Here is a 26,628-nt window from a genome sequence, read left to right as displayed (position 1 = left end):
AAGAGCGGCTGGTCAGAGTATAACGGGGGAACCTGACGATATACAATACGTCATCCGCTCTAGTTACATTTCAACCAATCAAAAACCTTTTAGAAACTGTGCGTTACAAAACATTCGATCCGAAGCTTGATTAAAAACAAAAAACACAAACTGAACTGTAGGAGTAAAACGAAAAACTCCAACAATAGTTCCATTGTGGCCTCTTAGCTAAATATTCATAGATAAAGTGACAATAATGAGGCTGTCTAAAGCCAGCTGCTATGAGCTGCTGAAGACAGGGACCATAAATGATGCTTGTGTTACGACCACCTTTTCCCCTCTGAATATTATTACCGAGAACTAATCAAATCAAACTCAGCATGAGGACCAACCATCAGTGAAGGAACAAGCTACTGTTGCTTCATCAGTATCTGTCTAAAAACGCAACAGGGAAAGATTAAACCCTGGTGAAACTTCCAGTGTTCAACCGAGCACATACATACGAGTATTCAACCCCGCACAGCACACCCCGGCTGTTAATCAAACAAAGAGAACGGAGCTTATCTGCTTTTCCTTACCGTGTAAAGCCCGATTCTGCACAAGGCGAGGTAGAGCTGCATGTGCTCCGACATTGTGCTCAACTACAAGCGTAACCCCCGGCAACAAACAACCCAAGCCTCAGGAGTAAATGAATGGATGGAGGAGGATCAGGGGGTAGCTGAGCACAACAGTGCCAGATCAACAACATGAGTCCAGCCCTTCAGTGTCTAACAGTCAGCTGTCAATAGCCTCGAGCTAATTTTAAACCTGAAATTTTACAGCTTTTGTAAGCGTTTAAATGAGGAAGACCTTGTCTTTACTCTTTACTCCCCATATTCATTCATTGAAAGATAAGAAAAGAAAAAAAAAAAAACTAACAACAACAAGGATCAGCAGACAGAGACTAGCTTAAGACTGTGAGGATCTCTCTCTCCACAGAGATTAAGGGCTCACTGACAACAAGAGATCCAGAATAAGACTGAAAATTGGATTAGTCACCATTACACACCCACACACTATGTCCGTACTGTATACACAGCTTTATCAGGTATGAAAACCAATGCTTTCTGCATGGAGGAAGATGAAAGGCTTGACCACTCAAGCCTGTAGCGGTCATAGGGATTTCAATAGATGTTGCTGGACGTTTTTGTGGGATGTCTCCCTGAGAACTGTGAGTCATGTTCAAATTGCTTGTTTGTCATCTCAGCGGGTTTAGTAATAGTTGTGGTCACCACCTGCCAACATAATGCAGTTAGAAGGTTTAATATTCATTTATTTCTATTATAGCAGCAAAAGTCAGACGCCAAATTCATACAGATTATTATCGTACAGCGGATTGAACTTCATAATTGTCTGTTTTTGGGGTTTTTTTGGTTACACCTCCACTTTCTGTTGAAATAAACCGAACAGGAGGCTGAGCGGGAGAATAAGTTCAACATCAACACTATAATGTGCATGTGTACAATGCTCATTGTCATGGAGGGCAAACTATCTCAGCTTTTTCTAATGCTTGGAACAAAAGGAAATCTCATTTTCCATGACTAACCTAAAAGAGAAGGCTCTCTGAGACACTATATAATGTACTCTATTGTGAACATTAAGCAGTTATTGTTTTATATTCCACTTTATTCACACAAGGAGTCTGTAAATAATGCCGTGCAGGCTGTGCATGTGCACAAAACAATGGAAAAAAGGGCAAATAGGAAGATTTGTTAGCAAAAGAAACATAGTTTTGTTTGTCGAAAAACAAGTGTCAGCAGAACTCCTCAATAGATCAGACTTATTTGCCTCAAGCCTAGAAAAATAAACGCTGTCTTCACAACCCTTTCTGCAGGCCAACCAGCCTGCCCCACCCACCCTCTGTGCAGAGAGAGGGGCAGGGCGGTTGTGTCCATCCACTCTGAGAGTGCCAGGCTTCCCGCTGAGAGAGTGCTACTCTGAGTGCATGGACAGAGAACAGAGAAAGGGCTCCAGCTCTGCTGCGAGGAAGGAAGCAATAATGACAGTCCCTCAGTTGGAGGCAGTGAGGCCCTTGATGCATTAAACCCAATTGTGCAGCACTAAACTTCCACAATGGATGGTTCACACTCTTTTAGATACAATTAGAACGTAATATTTCAGCTCATGCTAACCATTTTTATTTACAGCGGAAATGTGCTCGTGATAAAAAAAGAAATAACAGCAGTTTAGCTCACTGGTGTTTACAGCTATTGTTTTAGATCTGTGCTGAAGAAAAAAAAGGAAAGACAACATTTTGTAGCCACTTTTCATTAGGTTTAACACCAAAGCGTTTGCTTAGAATTGCTATTTTCAGTTCAAATGAGGACCCCACAAAGAGAATTAAATTTTTTTTTTTTAAAAACAGCTCTTAAAAGGCCTCTTTAAAGCAATGGTCCATGAACTTATATGGATGTCAATATGAAAAAGAACTTAAGAGTGCTTGTGCTCAGTCCATAGCATCATAAAACCCCATTACCTTCAACAGTAACACTGATGTGGCACCAGCTCAAGATGCTGGCTCATTACCACTCTCAACAGACAAGGAAACCACTGCACTCAGCGAACCAGCAGATGCAAAAAACATGTTTATTACAAAGTGAAAAAAAAAAAAAAAAACTCCCAGGGGTTCAAGAATGCTGTTGTGCTCAGAAGGGTATTATTAGCACTGGTTATGCACTTTTAGTAAGAGGGCAGGTTTGTAGAACCCTGGTCAACTCCAACTAAGTTTAGATAAATATCAATTCACAGCATTCAAAGCTGTGGAAAGCTGATTTGGTCACAGGGTTAAGTAAATGATTAAACTTTTATCTAACCGCCAATAAAAAAGTATACACACTGATGAAATATCTTACGTGTATCCAATAGATCGTTTTTGTTTGGCTCTGAAAAGAATCTGGCAGAGCTCTCTGCCTGTATCAGCGAGATGTGTGACATGGTCAGATGGGGGATGCTGAGAGGAAAAGTAACATCAGCCTGGCAGCACACCTGCTCCAAGCTAATTAATTTAAGCATCTCTCATTCCCCTGTGTTATGCATGTAGGATGGAAATCTGTCACGGCCTGCTGTGTGCCCTTGAGCAAGAAACATACTCTGAAATACAGGTGATCACCCAAAATACAAGCAGACTCCTGTTTAATCAAGACAGTGCTGGATGGTTTATCAATGTTTTAGTATAGTTTGATACCTTTTCAAACAAAGATATAAGATCGGGCCGTACTCTACATCAAAGACTGAAAGGGGTATGTGACAATGCTATCTCTCAATGTGCTTATTGCGGTTTAAAAGTTGCTGGCAAAAGCAAAGATTCCCTCCATGACTGCGTCTTCATCCGGTGCGATAGCATTAAACAGGGGGCTGATGTACAGTGTGTGAGAAAGAGGGACAGGAGGCTGAACTGAAGCAATGCACGTACAGGAACAGATTTCACGACTTTGGACTGTGAAAAATAAAACTATGCAAGTGGATGGACAAACACATTCAGGTGGCCATACAAGTAATAATATTGTCTGGGAAACCCTGCACCCGTCATTCCCTTCATTCCTTCAACTGCCATATAACAAATTAGTGTTTGAACCTGATTGTTTACTACTTAAATGTAATTTTGGTTAAGTACTCAAAATAGTTTCTGTAATATTATCATAACAATGTTCAATACTTGTAGAAAATACCAAGAAACGCATCACTTATTGTTATCGTCTCTAAAAATCGCAGAGCCATAAGTTAGCACACAACTTTTACCAGAAGGTGAGCAATCACTAGAGAAAAACATACATTTACACATTTTAAAAAGTTGATAGTAGTAGATTTCAGTACTTTGGATATTAAAAAAAATAAATAAATAAATGTATCTGCTCATAAATATATTTGGGTGGTAATTTACACCCATGGGTGGAAAGCCTACACAAAACACCTTGAGGAAAGGAAAGCAACGATGACTCCTACACAAGAAGTCGTCCAGCAGATACGTATGTTATTATATTTTCTGCTGATTTTTGCAAGGCAAAAACTAGAATTTTTGATTTTGGGAAAATACATCGATAGCTCTGGAACAAATTATGATTTTTCACTCAGTGGTTGTGCCTTCTAACATAAGATGTCCTTATTAGGCTGCCACTGTTCCCGTTTGGTAACAGACCAAACAGAGAGGCCTCAGTGCCTCATCGCTGTGTGCCTACACAGAGCAACACACACATGGTTGGTTAAAACGACATGTTCCTGGATGCCAGCTTTCCCCTACACGTAGACATCATTTCGACTACCTCTCGGTCGCATGTCCGTAGCTATCAACTTGGTTGTGTGGGAAAAACTGATGTCAGTCAAGGGAGATACAGTGTTTCGTAACAGTATCCACCCGTCTTTGCAGTTTTGCCATTTTCTTACATTTTGTCTATATTTTTGGAAAAAAAGACCAACACAAAAAAGTGTAAAATTTACAAGTAAAAAATAAATAAATACCGTGTGTATGTAATCATCTCTCGGGATACAAAGCCCTTAAATAAGATCTTGTGCTGCAAATTACCTCCAGAGGTCCCATAATCACAACTTTTGAGTCCTACCTGCAGGAACTCAGAATACACCCCTCCAATTGTGAGAGGCCCCTGAATCTGCAGCACAACAGTTAAATGTGCATATACTCGTTTATGGGTGAAAGAAGACCTTCATTTTCTTCTCCCTCACTCGCATTCACATCCTCGTCAGTTGTCGCCTGGCTCCTTGTTCATTGAATTAGCTTCATATGATCATTATCTCATTTGATCATTATGTGCTGCACCGACACAGAGCCTCACCCTCTGTGCTCCCTCTGTGTTTCGGACAAACGTTGCCATATTTTTGGTAGGTGCTTTTTTTGAAAAGTAAAAAACGTGACTAAAAGGGTCTGAAAAAGTCTCAAAGTCAGTTGGCAACAGTGTGATTTAACACGTATTCCTCCATACATGATTATGTATTGATTCAATGTGTTCTGCAGCCAACATTCATATAGAAAACCCTAAATTTTTCTACTGCAAAAGTGCAACTATTTGCTTTTAACTGAGACTACTGGTTGACCAAGAATAGTTTTAGTCGGGGGCAGCCTGAGCAACACCAATAAGCATGTAGTACAATGAAGGCCAAGGATCTCTCCAAACAGGTCAGAGAGAAAGTGGTGGAAAAGTACAGATTGGGTTAAGGGTATATCATAAATTCTGAATATCTCACAGAGCACCACTACATCCATTATATAAAAAAGGAAAGAATATGACAACCTAGCAAACATACTGAAAAAGAGCACGCCAGTATCTTCTATGATCTCTTTATAAAGATATTCATCAGAAAAATGTATCATTAAATATCCGCTTTCAAAGTTGCTCAAAGGAGATTTTCCATTCTGCTCATGTTGTGCACAATAACTGCTTTTAGAAAATCATTTCTCAACTGCAGTTTCAGCAAAAGTGTCTCTCTATGAATAATCTACACAAGGAAAAAAGGTTTGAACATTAGCTTGCATTTCCCCCGTAACTAGTCATGTTTAATCCAAATGTTATTCATTAACTTGGATCTTTTCACAACAGATGTCATTTCACTGGAAGAACAATGCCAAAATAATTCAACAACTCCCTGTGAAACCCGAAAAGCATTTAAAAACTAATAGAATCAAATTGGTACATAAAGATTCAGTTACTAGTTGCATAAGCAGACTCATTACATAACACTTGAAATTTTAAATTGAATTACAATTCAGTTCATTTTCCCTCGGTGATCCTGATTATTGTTTCCAAGCATCACCCAGATAAATTAAGAAGTGGGCCAGTTTATTAGCAGATGAGGCTCTGTAGGTTTTCCCATCATTACCATGGCTTGAGGCCAATGCCTGGCAGTTGTTGTCACTGGGTCGTTGGCATAATTCGAATTCCATAAAAAGAAAAAAGAAAAAAGAAAAAAAACAACCTTTCTTTTCTTTTAAACATCAGACGTCTGTCTTTCAAAAAGACAAGTATAATTTTGAGGGTCTTATTATTCGATTGTAGTCCAAAGTAAATACTGTCTAAATGTTGATGAATAGTCTACAGGCTGTAACTTAACCTACTAAACACAGGAATGAGCACAAATGATGCATAAAGCATGACGGTTTAACAGGAAAGGAAATGATGTCGTGACTACAGCCTTGGTTGTGTACTCACCAAGTGCCTTGTCTTCATTTCTGTCACTGTCTTGCCTGATTGAATCTCCAACAGGTTAGGGCCCGAGAGATGGCCACACGGTGCAGCTGTAATTTGGTAAGGCTGTACCATGGCAACAGACAGAACCAAATTCCTCTCTCTGTGCTGCAGATTTGAATGGTCTTTTTTAACACTGCGCTGACCATGCAGGAGTTCAGTCCCTTCGGCATGCCCCACCTCCCAGTTGAAAGAGAATCCACCACAGATCAGATCTCAGCTACTGTCATAAGTCCAACCACAGTTAATGCCCAGTAATGTGCAATAATAACCTCCTTCCATCCCACTTAATCCTGGCTTCCTTTCTAAGACAAACTCGCTCTAAAGCCCCAGCTAAAAGCATGAACGGGACAGAAGGCTATTATTACTTATTGAACACTTATCAACATGCTCTGTCTGGTTCATGGGAATTGGAGAGACATAGTTGTGGTCCAAGTTTTGCACCACATCTCCAGTGTTGCACAGCAGGAATAGAGGCCCAGCGCCTACTGAGTGGCTGACCTCAGGGAACGTACAAGCGCTCTGCTCCAACAGTCCACAGAGTTACAGCTGTGCTGTCCACACAAAACTGTCACGGAAAACCTTGAATCCCCCAAACATGTCAACTCTAAAATGTTACGTCCATTCAATGCACATATAGAGATTTGATATGCTTTGCATATCATTGACCCGAAATATGTGAGAAGCCGTGGTTTATTGGGTGGAGGAGAAATTCAAATTGCCCTTTCCACAACGAGCAGAAAAATAAGAGGCTATATGGTGAAAGTGCTTACATTCACTTCGTGTCACATGGGTGCCGTTTTTGACAGTGTCCGCTCTGGGGTTTACTCTTTAGTGTCAACAATTTTCCATTCACTTCTGACAGAGTTTACAGAGTAACTCAAAGTTAGCCATGAATCTACCACTTTGGTCCTCCATCAGATTTATTACTCTCACGCAAGAATCCACGCATGGCCACATCGTACAGCAGTTACCGGACAGGACTTTGTAATTCTGACTCTAGAACTGTCACAGTGAAGGCAAAGTTCAAAGTTTTCCTTAGGTCTCACATCTTGGGAGGCCCAAGTATAAACAAGCTGATAACACTGGGTGGGCAAGTTCCTTTGCACTTCACAATGTCCCCCTGTCCCCCTTGTGAGATGACAGCACAACGTCTGTGTACACTTTTTCCTCTGGCTTTATAAATTCCCAGGGAAAGCCTTCAGTTACAGCTTCCTCTCCATTGTTGCTCCGTTTTAGCAGCACCCATCAAAATCTCTAATGTGGGCAAAGGCCTCCCGGCCTGAAGCTGGAGCACTGGCCTGATTTCAAATCAGTCGTTTGTTCATGTGTCTTAAATAATAAGAGAGGGATTTCATATGTCAAACCAGTGCCATGACATCTTGATTCCACATAACCCGATAAGAGACAGCATTGCATTTTGAGGGGGAAAAAAAACACCTTCGTTTTGTAGATATGTAACAACTTACTGTGGTTTACATGTTAACAGATCGGGGTCTGGGTCAACCAGTTAGACCTACTCACACAACACTGATGAGGGAAGAGCTACAGGCTTCACCTGACACATTAGCATGAAACAAGGGGTACTGCACCCAAGAAGACAGCACACCTAACCCAAGTTGTCAATAGTCACACACCTGACAACAATATCGAGCCTGGAATACGAACCTTGAAACCAGGGTTTGACTGGCAGAGGCAAAACCGCTGCACTTCGATTCGTTTACTCACCAGATAATCCATGTACTATCGGTGACCAGTCACAGCAGCACGACCTAGCTTTGTAGTAATCCCGTTTTGCTTCAATGAATCCAAAATTGATGGGTTTTAGCACACGTCGCTTTGTATTCCCCGCCTCCAGACAGCCACAGCAAGGTAAAAAAAAAAAAAAAAGAAAAAGAAAAGAAAAACAGGCTCCTTCTTTGGCTTTAAAAGCAAGAATTTTCGCCGACTTATTCGCTTGTGAGCCAAGTTTGAGTACAGAGGCGACGGAGTTTGTTTACAGCGAGAAGCACCGCAGTGTTCGTGTCTTCTTTCTCTGATTAAACTGCTCGTCTTCCGCCGGCTGACTTCCAGTTTTATCACACAATATCAGTTGAGTGTTTGGTTGAGGAAACTAACGAAGGCTTCCACGTTACGTCACGCACGTCGTTTTGCGCACGCAGCGTGGTCACATGACCAAACACATGGTGGCTATTTTCATTCTTCATTAAGAGAGGGAATGATCGTTAAAACGGTTTTCTGTTTGAACATCTGTTTGTTTTTTTGTTTTTTAAAAAAACAAACAAAAAAAAAACTTTAGTATTCCCGATCATCTGACTGCTGAGTTTCAGAGTGTGGATTTTTTTCGTCGTGATTATTATTATCGTTGAGGAAGAGGACTTCCTGACATCCATCAACGTCATGTAATAGCCAGTGTAGCCTTAATATGTAGATAAAAAGTAAGACCGTCTAGAAGAGTGAGTGGCCTTATTTAAGCCATGTTAGTGCTCTATAATATAATGGGTAATTGGCAAAAGACATTGTCTAAGCAACATCTTGATTTTGCCTCGGTTTAGCAGCAACGTCTTATGTCCATCGTTATTGTGTCTATTATCACAGCCAGCAAAGTCAGATAGCTGTCAAAAATGTACTGGACTACAAAAGTATGTTTATACTTTAAATGTAGTGGAGCTGTGAAGTTTTTCAAACTCGCAAGGATGTATCTTAAAACTATACATTTTTTGTACTTATATCGTGGTATTCACATACAACACCCCTTTATTTATTATTGAAAAGTAATACATTTGTGCGTCAAGATAGTGAACAATTTAAAATGTTTGCCACTGAATTACAATTTTTGATATTCATTTAAAGAAAGCCAACCAACCCCCAAAAGTCGGATTTGTAGCCTACACATCCATGCAGCTGCATTTTTCTTTTCCACAGAACTATACGGCTTCAGTGCTACATGCTGTGATAAATATTATGCAGTTCATGATTAATTAAATTAGATAAAGTAAGTGCAATTACTGATCAAAGTGAAAAGCACTGCTGGTCCAGCCCCAGGAAGGTGGATTGGATAAGTAGAAGTAGAATAAGGTACTCATATTTGCTGATGTGTGTCAGCCTGATTAACACGATGCTAGTGTGGCATACACCTCCTTCAACAGTGTCCACAGAAACCTCTCTGTAGACCTGACTGTTCCCTGGAAACTGCCCTCAATATTTCATCAGGCAATCTCCCTGAAATCAGTCAAGCAGAAGGTGAACTGGGTGTCCTGCAGAGAGAGCTGAAAGGTGCAGAAGTAATGACATGCATTTGAATTCACAGTATTTTAAACATTCGCTTAGTTGTCTTGTAGTTGGCACATCTGATGTAGTGAAATGTGAGAGCAGGGACCTCTGCTGGCCTGAAGAAACACCGTGGCTGAGTAACCGTGATAGACCCAATTCATTTGGAGGAGGCTTTTTACAAACATTTTACACACACACACATATATACACTCACACTCATACATATCAGGAGTTATTGGGTGGTTCGATGTTTTGGGGAAACTTGAGCATACAGAAAGTAGGCACCTTTGACCATGAACCTTCTGATTTTGGGCCAACCTCCTCAACTACCTGAGCTGCAACCACCCTCATCCTCATGATTCACATAATAATGTTAACACATATGTGGCCGCATTTCCCATTGAGAGCAACAAGAATGCTTAATCTGAATACATTTTCGGAAGATTATGGACAAATGCACACTTTAATACATCCAAGAAACTGTCTTTTACAAATTAACCAATATTCCAAATCAAACCATGCCTTTATTCTAAAATTTTGATCATTTTTTAATGTTATTTGTACGTAGTTCTAAGAATTTTGCATGCTTCTACTGAAACAGAAAATAGCCACTAGGTGGCAGTATCTACCAGACTAACCCACTGAACCTAATCATAGGCGTTAATTTGCTGTTAATTGTGCATTATTCTGTTGTTAAAATACACACAGATATGCTGATCTACATCCTGTGGTTATATTTAAAGAAAATCAAGTAATATAAGGAATTTGATGCTTCCTCAAAATAAATTGACAAATGAAAATGAAAAATGAACAGAAAGCAGTCAAGAACGGGTTAATTAGTCCTTCCACTCCCATAAAACAGGTTTTCATTGCAGATTTTGTAAGCAACCAGCTCAAAAGCTGCATTAAAACCATCAACTGTGCATTTTACGCTATGTAAATGATCAAATGAAACTCAAAGCATCAATGCAAAAAAGTACTTTATATCCGGTTGAAGAGGACAGGCAAAAACAAAAATAAGACTCACCTTCATTCTGCAACCACTTATGTAAGTACTTTCAAAGAACATTACATGTTGCTCTTAGTTCATTTTTAGCTATTTGGGCCTCATATCAAACTGGGTAGGGAATATGGTTTTTTTGCGGTCAGACTAAAAGTGTGTGCCCTCCCACTGAAAAGGCTTTTAAATATTTAGACTACTAGGAGACATTTCCTGTCTTATTAAAGAGTTTCTGCTTGAGGCAAAATCTGACCTAAGCTGACCAGCATTCAGATTAAATATACTTACTTGGTTTGCATAACAAAATAACATATGTCGCACTTGCAAGCAGAGATTAATTTAGCACATGTTGAGCCAATCTGATGACAAATAAAACATCAGTGATAAATTTGTTACTGCAGTGAGACACAGCGGCTGCCTGCACACCTATTTAACAGGTTTATTTGTGTATTATTTAGATGGGTGGTTATAAACAACTGATGCAATTGCTCGTGGCTTAATATATATACAGACAGTAAGCGAGTCAGCCAGTCAATGCAAGTATCAAGCTGAGTCTATGGCTCAAGTATGATGTCAACATTTTGTAGATGGCATTCCTTTAGAGTGTTGGATGACGAAAAATGGTTGGCAACAACCCAAGTTCATCTGAAATCCAGTATAACAGTTACAGTCTTATTGGAAAACGGTAAAAACTTGCTTCACAAGTTTGACCAGCCTGCTGATTTTAGGATGATGGCACAGTAAAATTCCACAGGGAAATATTTCAAACTGCATCACATCCATTTAACTAAAGCCATCAAAGCATTAGACGTATACCGATACTTATTGTCAACGCATTTTCTCTTGCTATTTGAGCTATTAGAAATGATTAGTGGGTTGGGGTCAGGAGAGTGCTTTAACATTTTCTTAAAACATTCAGACTTTACGGTGTCAACAGATGTGGCAGGAACTGCAGGCATTTTGGTTCAACTGGACATAAAACTCCCGTCAGTGTCACCTGGAGGCATCTGATGACTTGTTCGACTGAGCAGTGACCAAAAAAGAATGTTATGAAAGAGATCGTCACAAATGCCATACAAAATAAGCAAAATTACATAAAGAATGTTGTGTATTAAACATTAATAGCTGTCTTTAAAGCTATAAGATCTACATATCAGAAAACATTTACAAATAAGAGTTTTAATAATAGAAATGTGAGTATTTCCACAAAACTGCTGTAGAAACACAGCTGGGTGAATCCTTTCTCTGGTCAATCATTCAGTCACTGTGTCATGGATTACCTTATGTTGAATGTGGTGGATGTGGAGCTGAAACTTTCTTTGTATTTAGGGGGTTAATCATAGCCTTTTTATGTTTAATCTTTATCTAAAGTAAATTATTTGTGACATGTGTATGAAGTCGAGTGAAAAGTACAAGAAGTCATTGGCATTGTTAGCATTAGCGGCCTGTAATGACGCGCTGCCATGGCCACAGCTCATAAAAAGCTATTCTTCTCCCTGGCAGGCTTATGTGTTTGCTCTGAAATGTTTATTAGGGCTATGAAGCACCCAATAGATCTGGAGAAGCTTCATCGGGTCAATCTCAGACGCTTGATTAATGCTGTCTGGGTGGATTGCAGCACGTCGTCGCTCCTCCCTCGATTACTCGGCCTGCTTGACGCGCTGTTGCTGCGCAGCGCTCAAAGGCAGAAGAGTCCGACCTGAGAGAGCAGAGTGAGGCTGAAGAGGAGCTCAGGCTCACAGTGTAGCAGAAAAATACCGTCAGCCCATGTCCACGGACTGTAACCTCTGGACCTAAACCACCGCAGCTTTCTCTCTGTTTTGTGCAAGAGCGGGACGGAGCAGAGAGGGGTGCAGTCAGGATCTTGACGGGCTGTAAGAAGTTTGCACGCTGAGTTTTAGGAGTCGTTTTGGGGTGAGCTGACTGAGCTCGCCCGTCGCGCTTCTCTCCTGCTCCGGCCAGCCAGCCTTAAGTGAGCCCGCTGTCCAGCTCTCCCATCCAGCTGTTGCGAATCATGGCGCTCAGAGCCAGAGCGCTGTACGACTTCAACTCTGAGAACCCGGGGGAGGTGTCGGTGAAGGAGAATGAAATCCTAACTTTGTACAGCGAACAGGACATCGAGGGCTGGTTCGAGGGGACGAACAGCAGAGGAGAAAGAGGACTGTTCCCCGCTTCTTATGTGGAGATCCTGAAGAGCGACGCCGCGTCCACGCTCAACAACAACAGCAGCACATCTGGGGACTCTTACAAGGACTCGCGATACGCCAACATCCCATCAGGAGGGTTTGACGGTTCTTATATTCCCAAAGTTGAAAATTCTTCTAAACCACCTCCTCCGGGTTTGAATACGTTCTCAGTTCCGCTGCAACAGCAGCAGCAGCAGCAGCAGCTGAACACTTATCAGCAGCCCAGCCAAGGCAGCGATGATGACTGGGATGATGACTGGGATGACAGCTCCACTGTGGCAGACGAACCAGGGACTGTGGGAGGAAGGTATCGTGACTTTGAAGGCAATGGGCCCTCCACATACAGAGTGTCAACATCCTCAATGGCTAGAGGGAACGCACAGCAAGCAAAGAGTTCAGCCACAGTCAGCAGAAACCTGAACAGGTTCTCGACCTTTGTGAAGTCCGGAGGAGAGGCGTTTGTGCTTGGGGAGGCGTCGGGGTTTGTTAAAGATGGAGATAAGATCTGTGTGGTGATGGGACAGTATGGTCCAGAGTGGCAGGAGAACCCTTACCCATTCATCTGCGCGATCGACGACCCCACGAAACAAACTAAGTTCAAGGGCATGAAAAGCTACATGTCCTACAAGCTGACACCCACTCACACACAGAACCCGGTGAACAGGAGGTACAAGCACTTCGACTGGCTGTATGCTCGCCTGGTGGAGAAGTTTCCCGTCATCTCAGTGCCACACATCCCAGAGAAGCAGGCCACAGGGCGCTTTGAGGAAGACTTCATCTCCAAGAGAAGGAAAGGCCTCATATGGTGGATGAACCATATGACCAGCCACCCTGTCCTGGCCAGGTGCGATGTTTTCCAGCACTTCCTCACCTGCAACAGCGCAGACGAGAAAGCCTGGAAGCAGGGGAAAAGAAAGGCGGAGAAGGACGACATGGTCGGAGCCAACTTTTTCCTCACCATCAGCCCTCCACCCGCTCCGCTCGACTTCCAGGAGGTCGAGAGCAAAATAGACGGATTCAAGACTTTCACCAAGAGAATGGACGACGGCACCTTGCAGCTCAACGCCACCGTCAACGAGTTTGCGCGCAAGCAGATCGGTGGCTTTAAGAAGGAGTATCAAAAGGTGGGGATGTCTTTTAAGGTCCTGAGCCAAGCTTTTGAGATGGATCAGCAGGCATACTCTGTAGGACTCAACCAGGCTATCTGCTTCACGGGAGACGCATACGAAGCAATTGGAGAGCTTTTTTCTGAGCAGCCCAGCAAGGATCTTGACCCAATCATGGATTTGTTAGCTCTTTACCAAGGGCACCTGGCAAACTACCCAGACATCATCCATGTCCAGAAAGGTAAACTAACAATACTCAGATATTTTTCAGCTTTTTGCTCTCACTGATTTGTCAGTTTCTTTGAGGAGGCTTTCTTATGTCAAATACATGTTTTCCAAATGTCAGGAATCACAGATAAGGGCCCAGTCTATTATAATCAGCTGCTTGCATTTTTTTTGGACTATTACTGAATTATTAAACACAGGGCAAGGCAATTGTGAATTAAGTAGGCTATATAGAGTCAGCATAAACCTAAACTAAACTGAGCTCCTCAGGTAATAAGCTGACAAGTTGAAATCCCAGACCGACGCTTGGGGACAAATCTCATGCAAACAATTAGTTGAAGGAGGTGTTTGCTGGCAGCAGGCAGCTTACAACGAGGCTTATGTCAATTTGTCAAACAAATAGGTGTGTTTGCCTTTGGAAACTGGTTGCTGCCACTGTTTGGCTGAACTGGGAGGTGCCCATTTGTTTGCGTCTTCATTTTTTTTAAGGTGTTGACACATGTAATGTCCTGCCTTACTTCTCCACAAAACAAGACTGGGAGGATAATCCATCATAAATGGCCACCGTTGCACCGACAAACAAGATTGTTAAACTAATCTGGGCCATCCTCCTACATAACACCCGACCCCCTCATTGTTATCACTGTGTGGCAAAGTGCCACTCGCTTGTGAGAGGCAAGGAAAAGCTTTGTGGAACTGCTCAGAGGGGACATGCTATCTATCTGAGAGTTTGCAACAGCTGCTTACTTCCTCTGAAATACCTAGTCGTAACATATTTTATTTTATTAAACAGAAAACAAGTGCAACATGTAAATTTGGTGTATCCAGGAGGACTTCCTTCACAAAGCCTTCAGCTCTCATCTGCAGACATGTGGCTGTTCAATAGTGGTTAGAAGCAGCCCAGACAAAGTAAATAAGATTGTGCGGTCTGCACAATCTGCTCTCTCTGGCAAGTTGACGACCCTAAATTATGACACCATGTTTGATTATCCAGTGTGTTCCATTCCTCGTGGATGAATTGAGAGATGTGGAGCTTTTAGTTCTGCGTGTTGTGTTCAAGGTATTTGCTCGCTGCTCAAAAGCAAGTTGCTATTGAAATGATTTGCAGTAACAGGTCTGGCAGACCACTTTTAATTTGGTTTATTGGACAAACTGATCGAAGGGTAGGCCAGTCACAATAATACATAATCACCCGATCGGAATAATTTGATTTGCCTGCGACCATTTTCCACGATCATTAAAGTCACTTCCATTTGGCAAAATATAAACAGCTGGATAAAAAAATTCAAAAGCCGTAACATCTGGGTAAAGATTTAAAGAAATAGAAAATATACACCTTTTCCTCTCCGTTTCTCTGCAGTGGTTTAATGATACCAGCTGTTTATCTCAAGATACTGCATTCTAATCTTTGGCAGACAGGATATTGATAAGCATTTGTTGACTTTAACATCTTTAATCACAATTACCACAGCCTAACTGTGTGCACCTTTGGCCTGAAACAGGAGCTATACTCGTAGAAAATGAGCCGAAAAGGTTGTGGTGTTAATTGTGAATATTATGAAAGTTAATGGTCCACTAAAATTTTGTGATAGTGGCAAACTAGAGCCATAGAGTGTAAATATTTTGCACAAAATATCTGCAGAGTTGCTCCATAAGAAAACTCTGAAAAACTTGGGTAGGAAGTGTTTACTGTGTAATATGTTTGTTCAGGTGGCCGGGCAGTCGTCTTTGTGTGAGAGAACAATGCCATGGTTTTAAAATGTTTAAACGGAGAGATTTATTTATTTATTATGTGTCAAACATTTACCCAACATTTGATTCTGCTCACAACTTGTTCACTTGTACTCATAACGGGAGCTGTTACTCTATTATGCCCAAATGTTCATACTGTTGCAGCACTTCGCATGTTTCCATGACACTAGAAAAATAACTTGTTATTGTGTTAGTCTAACCAAAACTATCATTTTAAAGTGCTTGTGAATACGGTCGTCCAACCGCAATAGGATGAAATCCCACGGGATGAGAAATTGGACTAACGCAGCCAGATAATGCAGTTGGGGATTAAAGCTGAGCCTTGTGGTGCTCTTGTTTTCAACTATCTGTAAGGTTTTATGATCCATGTGAGCACACTGTTTTCTGTCAGTGGGTAATTCTTGTCCATTTCATTATGTTATGGGCTGCACGGTGGTGTGGTGGTTTGCAGTGTCTTGCCTCACAGCAGAGGGGTTCCTGGTTGGAATCCCAGCTGAAGCCTTCCTGTGTGACGTTTGCCTGGCTCCCCGTGTATGAGTGGGTTCTTTCCACATTCTCCGACCAATCAAAAAACACGCATGTTAGGTTAATTGGTGTTTCTAAATAGTCCATAGGAGTTTGCTTGCATCATTGTCTGTTTCATTTGCCTCTCTGTTGGCCCCTTGATGGACTGGCGACCAGACCTGCATGTGTCCAGGGTGCAGCCTGCCGCTCGCCCAATGGCAGCCTGAACAGGCTCCAGCCCCCTTGCAACTCTGAATTGGATTAAGCGGGCTTAGAAGATGGATGGATGGATGGGTGAATGATTATGTTATGTGCAAAACTAAACTTTAATAACTAAGCAGAAGGAATGTTTTTCATTACCCAGTATGCATTGAGAATGAAGGTAGCATTCAACTGTGATATTATCTGCTCAGACATCCATACAAAATATAAAAGAAAACATGCAACTAAACCAAACCATTCCCCGTCCCTGCAAGTTAAACCTGACTAACAGCTTTTTTGAGTATCTACATGTGCCCAAATATGTACCTTTGTGGTATCATTTTCAGCTCTTATATTAGACCAGAAGATATGCTGTGTAGGATACAGGACATGGGCCAGTGTATGCTTGCATTTACTCCTTCCCATTGCATGTGTTGTTCCCAGTTGTGCTCTGCTGTGTCTTGCAAATTTATCCTTCTATTTGCAACTCTGAGGCCCTTCTAATGCTTAATGTAGCCACACTAGTTAAGTTTTGCTTCATGCTGGTGACGGTGCCTGTGGACATCTTGCTTTGGTCCCCACAGACACTGGATCCATTCACGCCACAATAGACTGAGCAGGGGGAAATAGAACAGGCTGTGTTTAGGCTGCAGTGGGACACAAACTTCCCAGTCAGCTCAAATCAAGTTTGCCACGTAGGCCACACACAACCCAAATAGGGTGACAAAGCCATTTACACAGTCTGGTGCGATAAGCCCAGCCTAATTCCACAGATAAAAGAGATTTGGAAGACCTTGCTGCTGGCATAATGTAAAGAAAAAAAGAAACGCACACAATGATAGGCTGGAAACTGAGATGACGAGAGCCACTTGGCACATAGTGTATAAGAAAATACTTTGATGACATCTTGTTCTTAATGGTCTTAGGCTGTTCAGTCCCTCTATTTTCAGTCAAGTTCAGAGAGTTTTTATTTGCTTACATTTGTGCATTCCTTCTCCCTGGATCTTTTGCAAGGGAGGAAACATTCACAAATCCCGTCTATTTATAGGAAAAATGGAAGCGAAAAAGATAAATTCACCCTGCAATAGCTTATAAACATATAATGCCACATTGACAGCAAGATGGGATTTGTTTGAGGTCCAGAGAGTTAAACGCATTTAAAAACTAAAGTTTGTTCATGTTGTCTACTTGTTTTAGTGTTTTAATTCTCATTCACCACTTGACAAATGTTCTGGATTTGTTTCTGTTTTTGTGTTCTTTGCCTTCTTCTAAGTCTCGTATGTCACAGTTTGTAGCTCGGCCCCATCTGTAGCTGGATTACATGCAAACGAAATGTCCACTCAAGTGTCAGTCCCCTTTTGCACAGTGAGGCTTATTGCTCTCTGCACTCACTTATGCACCTGGCCAGACATTTGGCCACATCCTTAGTTGTCGTAAACCAAAGTACACATTTCCTCAGCCGAAGTGGGTGCACAGAAACTCGCTGTTAGTTCGGACATAAAGACTGTTTATCTGTTCAATAGGGAGAGCAATTTTCATGGCTTTGAATCCTCCGGGCAAAGAATGGTGAAAACCTGGCAACTGTTAGAATGTCCCTGGAGGTGGTCTTGCAGTCATATCACAGCTGCTCCCTGTGGTGAAAAAAGGAAACATGTCAAAGCAGCTGTATATCCGACTTATTGATAGCTGGATTACATTTTGAGCGTTCTATGTCAGTCTCATAAGGACTGCAGACACCAGGCAGGTTGTCCTGGTTGCCAGTGAAATGTGAGCAGAGGGACTTATTGATCTCCACCTCTGCAGGGACACCATTAGCCATGAGTGTGCAGCTTCACAGAGACTATGCTAGCTCGTGCTATTGATTTGCTTTGCTTTCAAAAGGTCTTTACACCCTTTATTTTTATCTCAAACTGGTATTTAGACATTGACAGCACTAGGGTTGAATGTATCTTGTATTTTGAGCACTGGAGAAATAGGCAAGAAGGTGCGGGATGTGTTAAATGTCCACTTTACTACCAATTCCAAGATAGTAGGGTAGATAAATGTGATTTGACCTACTGCCAAAGACGCTACAGTACAGCTACTGATACGTGAGGCAAGAAAAATGTGAATTTGTCTTTTTAAGCTTAAAGTTTATTATAAAGTGTGATCCAGCAGCTTAAAATATAGTGTGAACATGATATTCTAATAGTTGATATGCTACATTTGGGACATTAAAGGACATTTAAGCGCTTCTTATAATAAAAAATATCTGTTGATTCTGCTCTAGCTACAGTCAGGAACAAGCTCTTTAACTTTATTAGATCATTACTCACTCCTATCAGTTTGCATTCAGTTAATGTTTTTTTCTTCCTCGATGATCAAAATGCTCAGACATAAGGCTGATAAAAAGAACTGCAAACTTACATGCTGCATGCAGAAGACTAATTCCATCATTATATGTAAAGCCAATAAGTTGGGTTAAAAGTAAAAGGAAGTACCAATTTACAAGATTGTTAGATTTTCCTAATGAGTCATCCTCCCACTTCTGTTGAAATGCTGCAGGTCTGTCTGATATAACGTTACAGTGTATTTAAAACTCCCCCCCACCACACAAGTGGAAGATAGAGGTAGTGGAGTGATGATGCTAACTTGGTGTTGTGTAACAAGGGATTATGTAAGAGCTGAAACGACAGCCTCCAGTGAGCCCACAAGGGCTCATTGCCACCTCAGTACACCCAGGCAAGACTTCAGTGCAGGCCATTATCGACACTTTTTCCTATATAGTGTGTTGCTTTGTGCTACAATGTAAGCCATGTTTGTCAGTATCGATGAAGCTGGGTTTGGGCTATAATTAGTGGCTTTATGTCCTGAAAGCCTTTAGATTTATATGACTGAAATACTTGTCTATCTCATAGACGATCGGCAGCTGGAAGCCAAAGAGGACAGAAGCAGAAGTGAGGGTTTCACTGAAAGATGTCAGATGCAATTAAGCCTCATAAAAGGGTCTATGAGGATGAAATCTTGAATCAATCTTTTAATTACCATACTTGTTGCATTGTTTTGTTATTTATTTACTGATATAACTGAGCTGTTAAAATTGCTGAAATGATTTTAAGCTTTACAGAATCTGGAAACCAAAATCCTACCAACAAAAAAGGTAAATATGAATGTATTTCAGTAAGGATGCATAATGTTGGCTTTCTGCTTTTCTGATATTTTCTAAATTCTCCTATAGATGTTAGCTGCGGTTAGTGACCAAAAGAAAAAAGATGATGTCGAATTGAGCTTCTTCAGAAGGATGTCAGGGCTTACTGTTAGAGACACTTTTAGAGATCAGTTTATCCAAGCAGATCTCAGAGTAAAGCTACTTGGTTGGTTTGGGCATCAGTTAAGGATGTGTTTTAGGCATGTTTGACCAGGAAAGATAATGTCTCAGCTGGATTTGGAATACCTCAGTGTCTTACTGGAAGGTTTGGATATCAGGTGAATGAATGGAGACGCTTACTTTTAGACCAAATCGAGATTCCTCCCCATGGCTATACCCTGCAGTTAGCAGAGGATAGTGGCCCCTTGTCTTTTGGGAATCAACAGGTTGTGGCCATCCAGCCATCCACACGACCCTCAACACCACAGTTAAAGGGATATATGACCTCAACCTTTTGAGGTCATATATCCCTTACCTCGACAAAACTGAAGAGATCGGGCCAAGTGAAAGAGCCTAATTAGTATTGGGCCATCATGAGAAAAGATATATATTCGCAAAAATTAACTCAACCAACCTATTTGTTAGTTTCAACTTGTTGATTTCAATGTTTGAATTTGTTGCTTTTTAAAACAAATGGCATCCACTTACGAACTGTGGTTCAGATTATGAAGGCTTAACTCTAAGATAATTTTATGGACATTTTTCTGTATTTTCTGGTCTTTCATAGAGAAAGCAATGCATCAGTGTGAAATATAGCATATGAGCTTTTCTGAAACTGCAGTAGTAATATTAGTCATTAGTAGTTGTATTCTAACAGCATGGCTGTGAGGTTTACTTGCATCAGCTGTGAAAATGATGTGCACGTTACAGTTTGCTGACACTATCTTCAGGCGACTCTGCCCCTCTCATAAAGTCTTTATGGTAACAATTATTCCTCCTTATTCTCTTGGTGGGTTTTCAAAACACAGGAAGCCAGAGACCTTTACAGTAAACACCTTTGGGATTTTTCATTCAGGTCATTGGACATCTGTGTTGGTTTCCGTTTGATCTTTTCAGCACTTGTCCTGCTGTTCTCTTTGCCCTCTTTCGGCCAATTTCAAGGTCTGTTTTACATCAACGTTCATTTCAAAGATCTGCAAGACTGAGGGAGCCACAACCAGAAGGTAAACTGGATAGATTCTGAGGGACAGGTTGAAGAGAAAAAATATCCTCTGTAAATGTTGTCTACAAAGTGTGCTTGACTAGGAAAAAGAGCAGTCAGAAGGTGTTCCTGTGAACTGTAAGGGGAAGCCGAAAGGGTGGTGGGTTCGATCACTAAGTCCTCTGTGGTTGCTTTCAGAAAACAAGCTGTCTGGGTCGGAGTTTCAGGAGGGCTGGTGACTCAGAAAACATTTCACATGCTAATACAGGAAGTTTTGCTTCATGCCTTGCAGGCACAAATTTCCTCTCCACACAAATCCAGGTGGATTGCATTTGACCATCAGCTAGTCACACCTTCCAAGACATTTTCGTAGTCTTGCTTAATGTGTATTTCAAACAATTACAACATATAAGTGGCAACGATCAGTGACTTCATGTTCCTATGTTGAACGTCAGCAGTGGCTATCCGTGTTTCCCAGTATTGAGCAAACTAACGACTGAACTAGATCAAATAGGAACAGTAATTATTTACACAATCAATTAAACTACAAAGGTTTTTCCTATTTGTCAAATGTAAAATGTAAAAAAACTTTAAAAAAAAACACCTGAAAGACAGAATCAAAAAGTCACATAAATGAAAACACATAAAAACTAAATGAGAAATTGTCAATATAAATATTGGGTATCTTTTCAGAAATGCTTGCTGTTTCCTATGTAGCAAGGGCAGTAGAGGTGAAAAAACAACTTCCTCTATTTTGTGTAAAGAAAACTAGCTGCATGTTGGAGAGTTAGTTTTGACAAGAACAAAGTCAAAGAGTCACAGAAAACACCAAGTTATGTAAATGACATACATTAGCTTGCATGTTGTCATCCTGACCAGTTTGCCTATCGCCAGCCTATCTGTCACTTCCTGCCACTTTCTGCTGCTTTACAACCAAATACTTATTGCTCAAAATATTTCTTGCTTCAGTCGTCCAGAAAACGTCAGCAGTTTCATCAGATATGAGCCTCTGGTGTTGTGACCATGCCTTCTGCTCCCATCTAACCATCTGTCTGGATAGCACATGTTTTAGATTTACACCAGAACGACTCAGGGTTTATTCTGCAGATAGCAAAAAGCGCGAAGGTTATAAACCACCATCTCTGTCCTCCTTCACCACAAGAGTCCACCACAGTGACGACAGTGGCACTTCTTTGCTGTGTGACAGTTCAGAACAGGCTACAGATACTCTCAGTTTGAGTGTGACTACCAGGAGTTCTAAAATATGATTTGCGCTGTCAGATGTGTTATAACGGTGCTTTTCTCTGCTACAGCGGCTGTAGATTTAAAAAAAAAAAAGAAGGCTAAATTCAAGAAGTGATTCAAATGAATCAGTCACCATTTATTTTGCAGACATGCTTCAATGAGATAACATGAAAGAATCATTGAGCTAATTGCTTATACTGAACTTTGAAAGTCTACAAAATCGGTGCCAGTTATATAATAGAAATTATTTGTAATTTTTTTTTTAAACAATGAGTCCCTGATTTCTAGGTCATGTAGGGAAGAACAGTCTTCTTCTTCTACAACTCCAGTTCCAAAACAGTAAAGAAACAGCTACACGATGTAATGATTTACACATTTTAGAAACCAACATTTCATTCAGAATAGAACACGGAAAACACATGAGATGTTGAAGGTGGGACATGTGAAAAATAGGAGCTCATCTTGAACTTGATGGTCGGAACACGTCATTATGTTTTAAACAGTATTCCCAGTTGTTTTTAAGGTTGGCTTCTACGTGCCTCATGAAATGGCACCTTTTTCTAGGAGGTTTTAGGAGGTGAAGCTACTTTTGAGACCTGCTCAGGAATTGTAAAAAGCTTAATCACAGCGATGAAATATGAAATCATGATTACTGTAAAACAATCACTCACCGACTATTTTTGAGTACTGAGTATTTATTGAACCTGAAAAAAAAATGTAGTTGGATTCCTTAAATTAAAATCTTTCCAAACTTATAAAAAACAAGAGCCTTGCTGCTGAACAGAATGGAGAACAATGCCTGATTAACTTATTTTCATATTAGGAATTGAAGGCTATAATGAAACAAAATTTAAATGGTTGCATTGTCATGGTTAGTTAAGAAAGCTTTCTGCAGGATAAGATGATTTCGTCTTATATTATCTGTGCTGAATAACCTGAAATAAAGCTGAATGTCCCAAGGAAAACTGTAGCCCCGTTCACTTGCTTGGGACGCTTAATTCTTAGAGAACCCAGTTACATATTTGGACATGTATGCCTGAGGTTGGATTTCAGCTTTCTTGTCTTTCAATATAACAAGAGAAAATATTCTGCGATAGACGTTCACCAGTGTGTTATGCAGCAGATGTTGTTTGCTTTGAATGTGAACTTCTGAAATTCCCTGCCCTCTGATTAGTTGCTACATCTTTTGTTTTATTACGTGATGACATTTAACCCTTCAAAATAACAAATGCTGCTTATCCTAGAAATGAGTATTAAGGGAGCTGATAAGCTCTACATGCTGACATTTTGGAGGCAGTCGCTAATGTTGTTATATGTTCTCAAAATTGCCCACAGCCTTGGTTGTTGTTATCAGAACACTGATCAGAATAGCCCTAAATGGTTTGAGAAGGCTTTCAAGTGACATAATGTCATAGATATTTTTAGAGTCGGGGGCCCTCACATTCTCTAACTTTAGATACAGATGTGGCTGCAGTTCCCAGGGAGTTTGGAGCAAAGTGGTCATACTCAAAAGTCATTCTGCATTTTGGTCCCAGTGCCTTGGAAAAAAATGTGTTTTGAGTTTTCTGCATTAAAGAAAAAATTGTCATTAACCCTGCCAGCCAAAGGTGAACAATTAAAATGGTAAATAAGAATAGGTTTCAAAATCATCAGAAAAAAACAGCTTTTCTAGCTTGAGACACTGCGGAAGGCTAATTGACAGATCTCAGATCAGCTCCAATAAACTGCACTAGTACACAATAAAAGGAATGGAGTTGTTATAACTGAGCCGAATCACAAACATACTCTGCAGATATTAGATATTTTGATCACCTTCCAGCTTGGAACTAAGTTACCAACCTTTTGAAATTGAGCAGTTTACTTTCAGGTGGGCGTGTCTTGCAGCATCAGACACTGGTTGAAGATGAGAATACTAGTAGGAATGAGATAAGGTGAATCTAGCAATGATAAGTTATCACAGAGGAAACCTGCCAATCCCAGCTGTTCCTGGTGAAGGATTTATAAAACTGAGGTTCAAAATTAGGCAGGTGTTGATGGTGATCCTCAACACAGTCCACCAAGCGCTGGCTGTAGTTACTCTAGTGATTACAGTTCTCGTGATAGGTCTGCAGTCCTTTAACCTTCATTCTTCACAAAATCATATCATACTGTATAACGTAAGTAAGAACTGTGTTTACAGTACCGAATTAGCTTTACATTACTTAAAAAGTAGTTTAAAAACATGAATGCCACTTGAAAGTTGTTTTTCATGTTGTGTTTTTTTAGATTGGTATCTGGATGTTGCCTTTCGACTGCCTTTTTATGGACTCATAACTCCCATTAAGTAGTTTTTTGTGTGTGTTACCTCTGTATATGTGACTATAGACCAATTAGTATAAGTAAATCTTAATTCATGCTCTTTTTTCACCTCCAAACAGGAGCCCTGACAAAGGTGAAAGAGAGCCAAAAGCATGTGGAGGAGGGCAAGATGGACCGGGCACAGGCAGAGGGCATCAACGACCGCTGCAACATCATCTCCTTTGCCACGCTGGCTGAGATCCAGCATTTCCACCAGATCCGTGTGCGAGACTTCAAGGCACAGATGCGGCACTATCTCCAGCAGCAGATTGCCTTCTTCCAAAAAATCACAGGCAAGCTAGAAGAGGCTCTGCAGAAATATGACAATGCATAATGGATCAGTTGTCTCATCCTATTGGTTGTATCCCTCGTGATGAATGACCACGCACTTTCCATGGCTAGACAGTGGTATTTTTGGCAAACAACTGCCAGTACTACATACTGATGAATGCTGCAGGGCGGGATTTTCAAGTAGAAGAACACCTCAGTAATTATGAAATTGAAAAAAAAATCCATATTTCTTTGTTTGTTGGACATATTTTTTAGGCACTGGATGTCCTTGTTAAGGAGTGGACTTTTATAAAGTTAGACCAATTTTTAACACAAACAAACATTTCAGGAAAATCAGTAATAATGATGGTTCACCTCTTGGTTTGGGGCATGGGTGGATTAAATCAAATCATGTTATGACCTGCAGAGAGGGAACCCTGCATTTACTGCTGCTTACACATCTGGTGCAAGAGTTTAGCCTTACAGCGCTTCAGTTTCTAAATGACCGCTGAAGTGACTGCCACTCCAGGAGCAGTGATACTCATGTGGCCAACGCGCTGCCTTCTTGTCACACTCAGCCTCCTCCAGGAATATTTCTCTCTGACAAACAGGACAGAATGTTTACAGTCTCCTCACTGAGCAGCCTCTGTCACCACTGTCTCACTGTGCCTTCTGATTATGTTTCTATGGTCGTTACTAGTAACTAAAAGCTCTATGTACTTTTTATGTTGAAATATATTCTATTTGTTTTTACAATCTTTGCAGCCTTGGGGTAAAAAGATCACTGTGCTTTCAACAAGGGCAGTGTTTTTATGGGAAATTATATTATTCGATTGTGCCGTTTGTTTTCTAAGTGGCTCCGGGATTGATTTTTAACACAGTGTAACGGCATCAGAATCAGGGATTACCTGCTTTGACAATTAGAATCCTCTCTTCACCCCGTGCACAGCAAGCGCTAGTGCTGATTTAAGCATGTAGAATTTAATGGACAAGTGTAATGAACGCCTGCTCCATGTTCTACCTGAATTTGTGCTGGCAAAACTTTCCCAGTTTCCCAGGCTCAGTTTTGGCGTAGCGTTCAGGGGCAGGAGCTGTTAGAGGGTATAAGGTCCCTCACCGGTTTTAATGATGCAGTCATTTTGATAGCACAGTTCTTAACAGATCAACTATACTGATGTTTTTAACCTTTATAATGCTGGATGCATTATAAAGATATTAATGTAGAAGCAGAGATGCAAAATAAATTCATCCTCCACAGAAAAATGTTGGCTGACTCTGTGTGTTTTGTCAAAAACAGGAAGAGGTGATATCATGTCCACAACAAAAAGGAATTATTCTCGGCCAGAAAAGTTCGTCGGGACATTTGACACAATGACACCAGAAGAAGTGTCACAGATTGTCACAAATTGATGTGACAATTTGACCAAAAGCAAACATGTTTGTCCAAGCAAAATTGTGTGAAACTGAAGTTCTCAAAACTGGACTAATACACCCAGATAATATATCTGGAGAGCTAATCATTCTGCATGTATATGCTCAGCTAGACCTTAATGGATGTAGGTGCTATGCACATGCTACAGAGTTCAGTCCTCTTGTGATTTTTTTGTAAATGAATGTGTTTTTACACATGAAAACATGTAAACATATTCTATTCACATCTTTTGTTTTTGGTCATTTAATTTGCCTGTGACTGATCGCTTCAGTCCAGAGTGTTTCTAAGAAAAAAGAGTAGGGGGAAGATCAAAAAGTACTTCAAACACAAGTCAAATAAGTAGAGGTCATGCAACTAATGTAGTGTAGCCACTGATCTATTTTACAATGCTAAAAAGACAAAGACAGCTAACTGTATTCTGCAGGTTTCCTTGGCTGCGTCCCTGGAGGACTGGTGCTCCGTGTCTGTGTTTCATGCTCTGCTCACAGATCTGCTGACAGCACAGAGCTCAGCACAGCCATCTGGGACATCTGGTCAATGTTAAAAATGTCAGGGAG

At 40.9% G+C, this 26,628-nt stretch overlaps 2 protein-coding genes across 3 annotated transcripts in view; one reads left to right on the top strand and one right to left on the bottom strand.

Moving 5' to 3' along the window:
* The window catches only part of LOC140309618 (ADP-ribosylation factor-like protein 15), a 92,048-nt gene extending 83,698 nt beyond the window's left edge, over positions 1-8,350 (bottom strand). For both annotated transcript variants that reach the window (XM_072387549.1, XM_072387550.1), the window contains exon 1: positions 7,941-8,350. In XM_072387549.1, the coding sequence (XP_072243650.1) occupies positions 7,941-7,952 (12 nt within the window). In that variant the 5' untranslated portion in view covers positions 7,953-8,350. The remainder of the gene's footprint in view (positions 1-7,940) is intronic.
* Positions 8,351-12,145: 3,795 nt separating this feature from the next.
* snx18a (sorting nexin 18a) lies at positions 12,146-25,902 on the top strand. Its single transcript, XM_072387548.1, has 2 exons — positions 12,146-14,018; positions 24,450-25,902. Exons 1-2 carry the CDS (start codon positions 12,500-12,502, stop codon positions 24,701-24,703), a joined length of 1,773 nt encoding a protein of 590 aa, XP_072243649.1. The 5' UTR covers positions 12,146-12,499; the 3' UTR covers positions 24,704-25,902.
* The last annotated feature ends 726 nt before the right edge of the window (positions 25,903-26,628 follow it).

Source organism: Leuresthes tenuis, unplaced genomic scaffold, assembly GCF_036924035.1.
Source record: "Leuresthes tenuis unplaced genomic scaffold, fLeuTen1.0.hap1 SCAF_6, whole genome shotgun sequence".
Taxonomy (NCBI): Eukaryota; Metazoa; Chordata; class Actinopteri; order Atheriniformes; family Atherinopsidae; genus Leuresthes; species Leuresthes tenuis.
The sequence above is the reverse complement of the archived record's forward strand: the minus strand, read 5'-3'. Positions and strand labels throughout refer to the sequence as shown.

Coding starts and splice junctions, on each gene's coding strand:
- snx18a (XM_072387548.1), top strand. CDS start 12,500: ATGGCGCTCAGAGCCAGAGCGCTGTACGACTTCAACTCTGAGAACCCG. Junction 14,019..24,449: donor CATCATCCATGTCCAGAAAG/GTAAACTAACAA, acceptor ACCTCCAAACAG/GAGCCCTGACAAAGGTGAAA.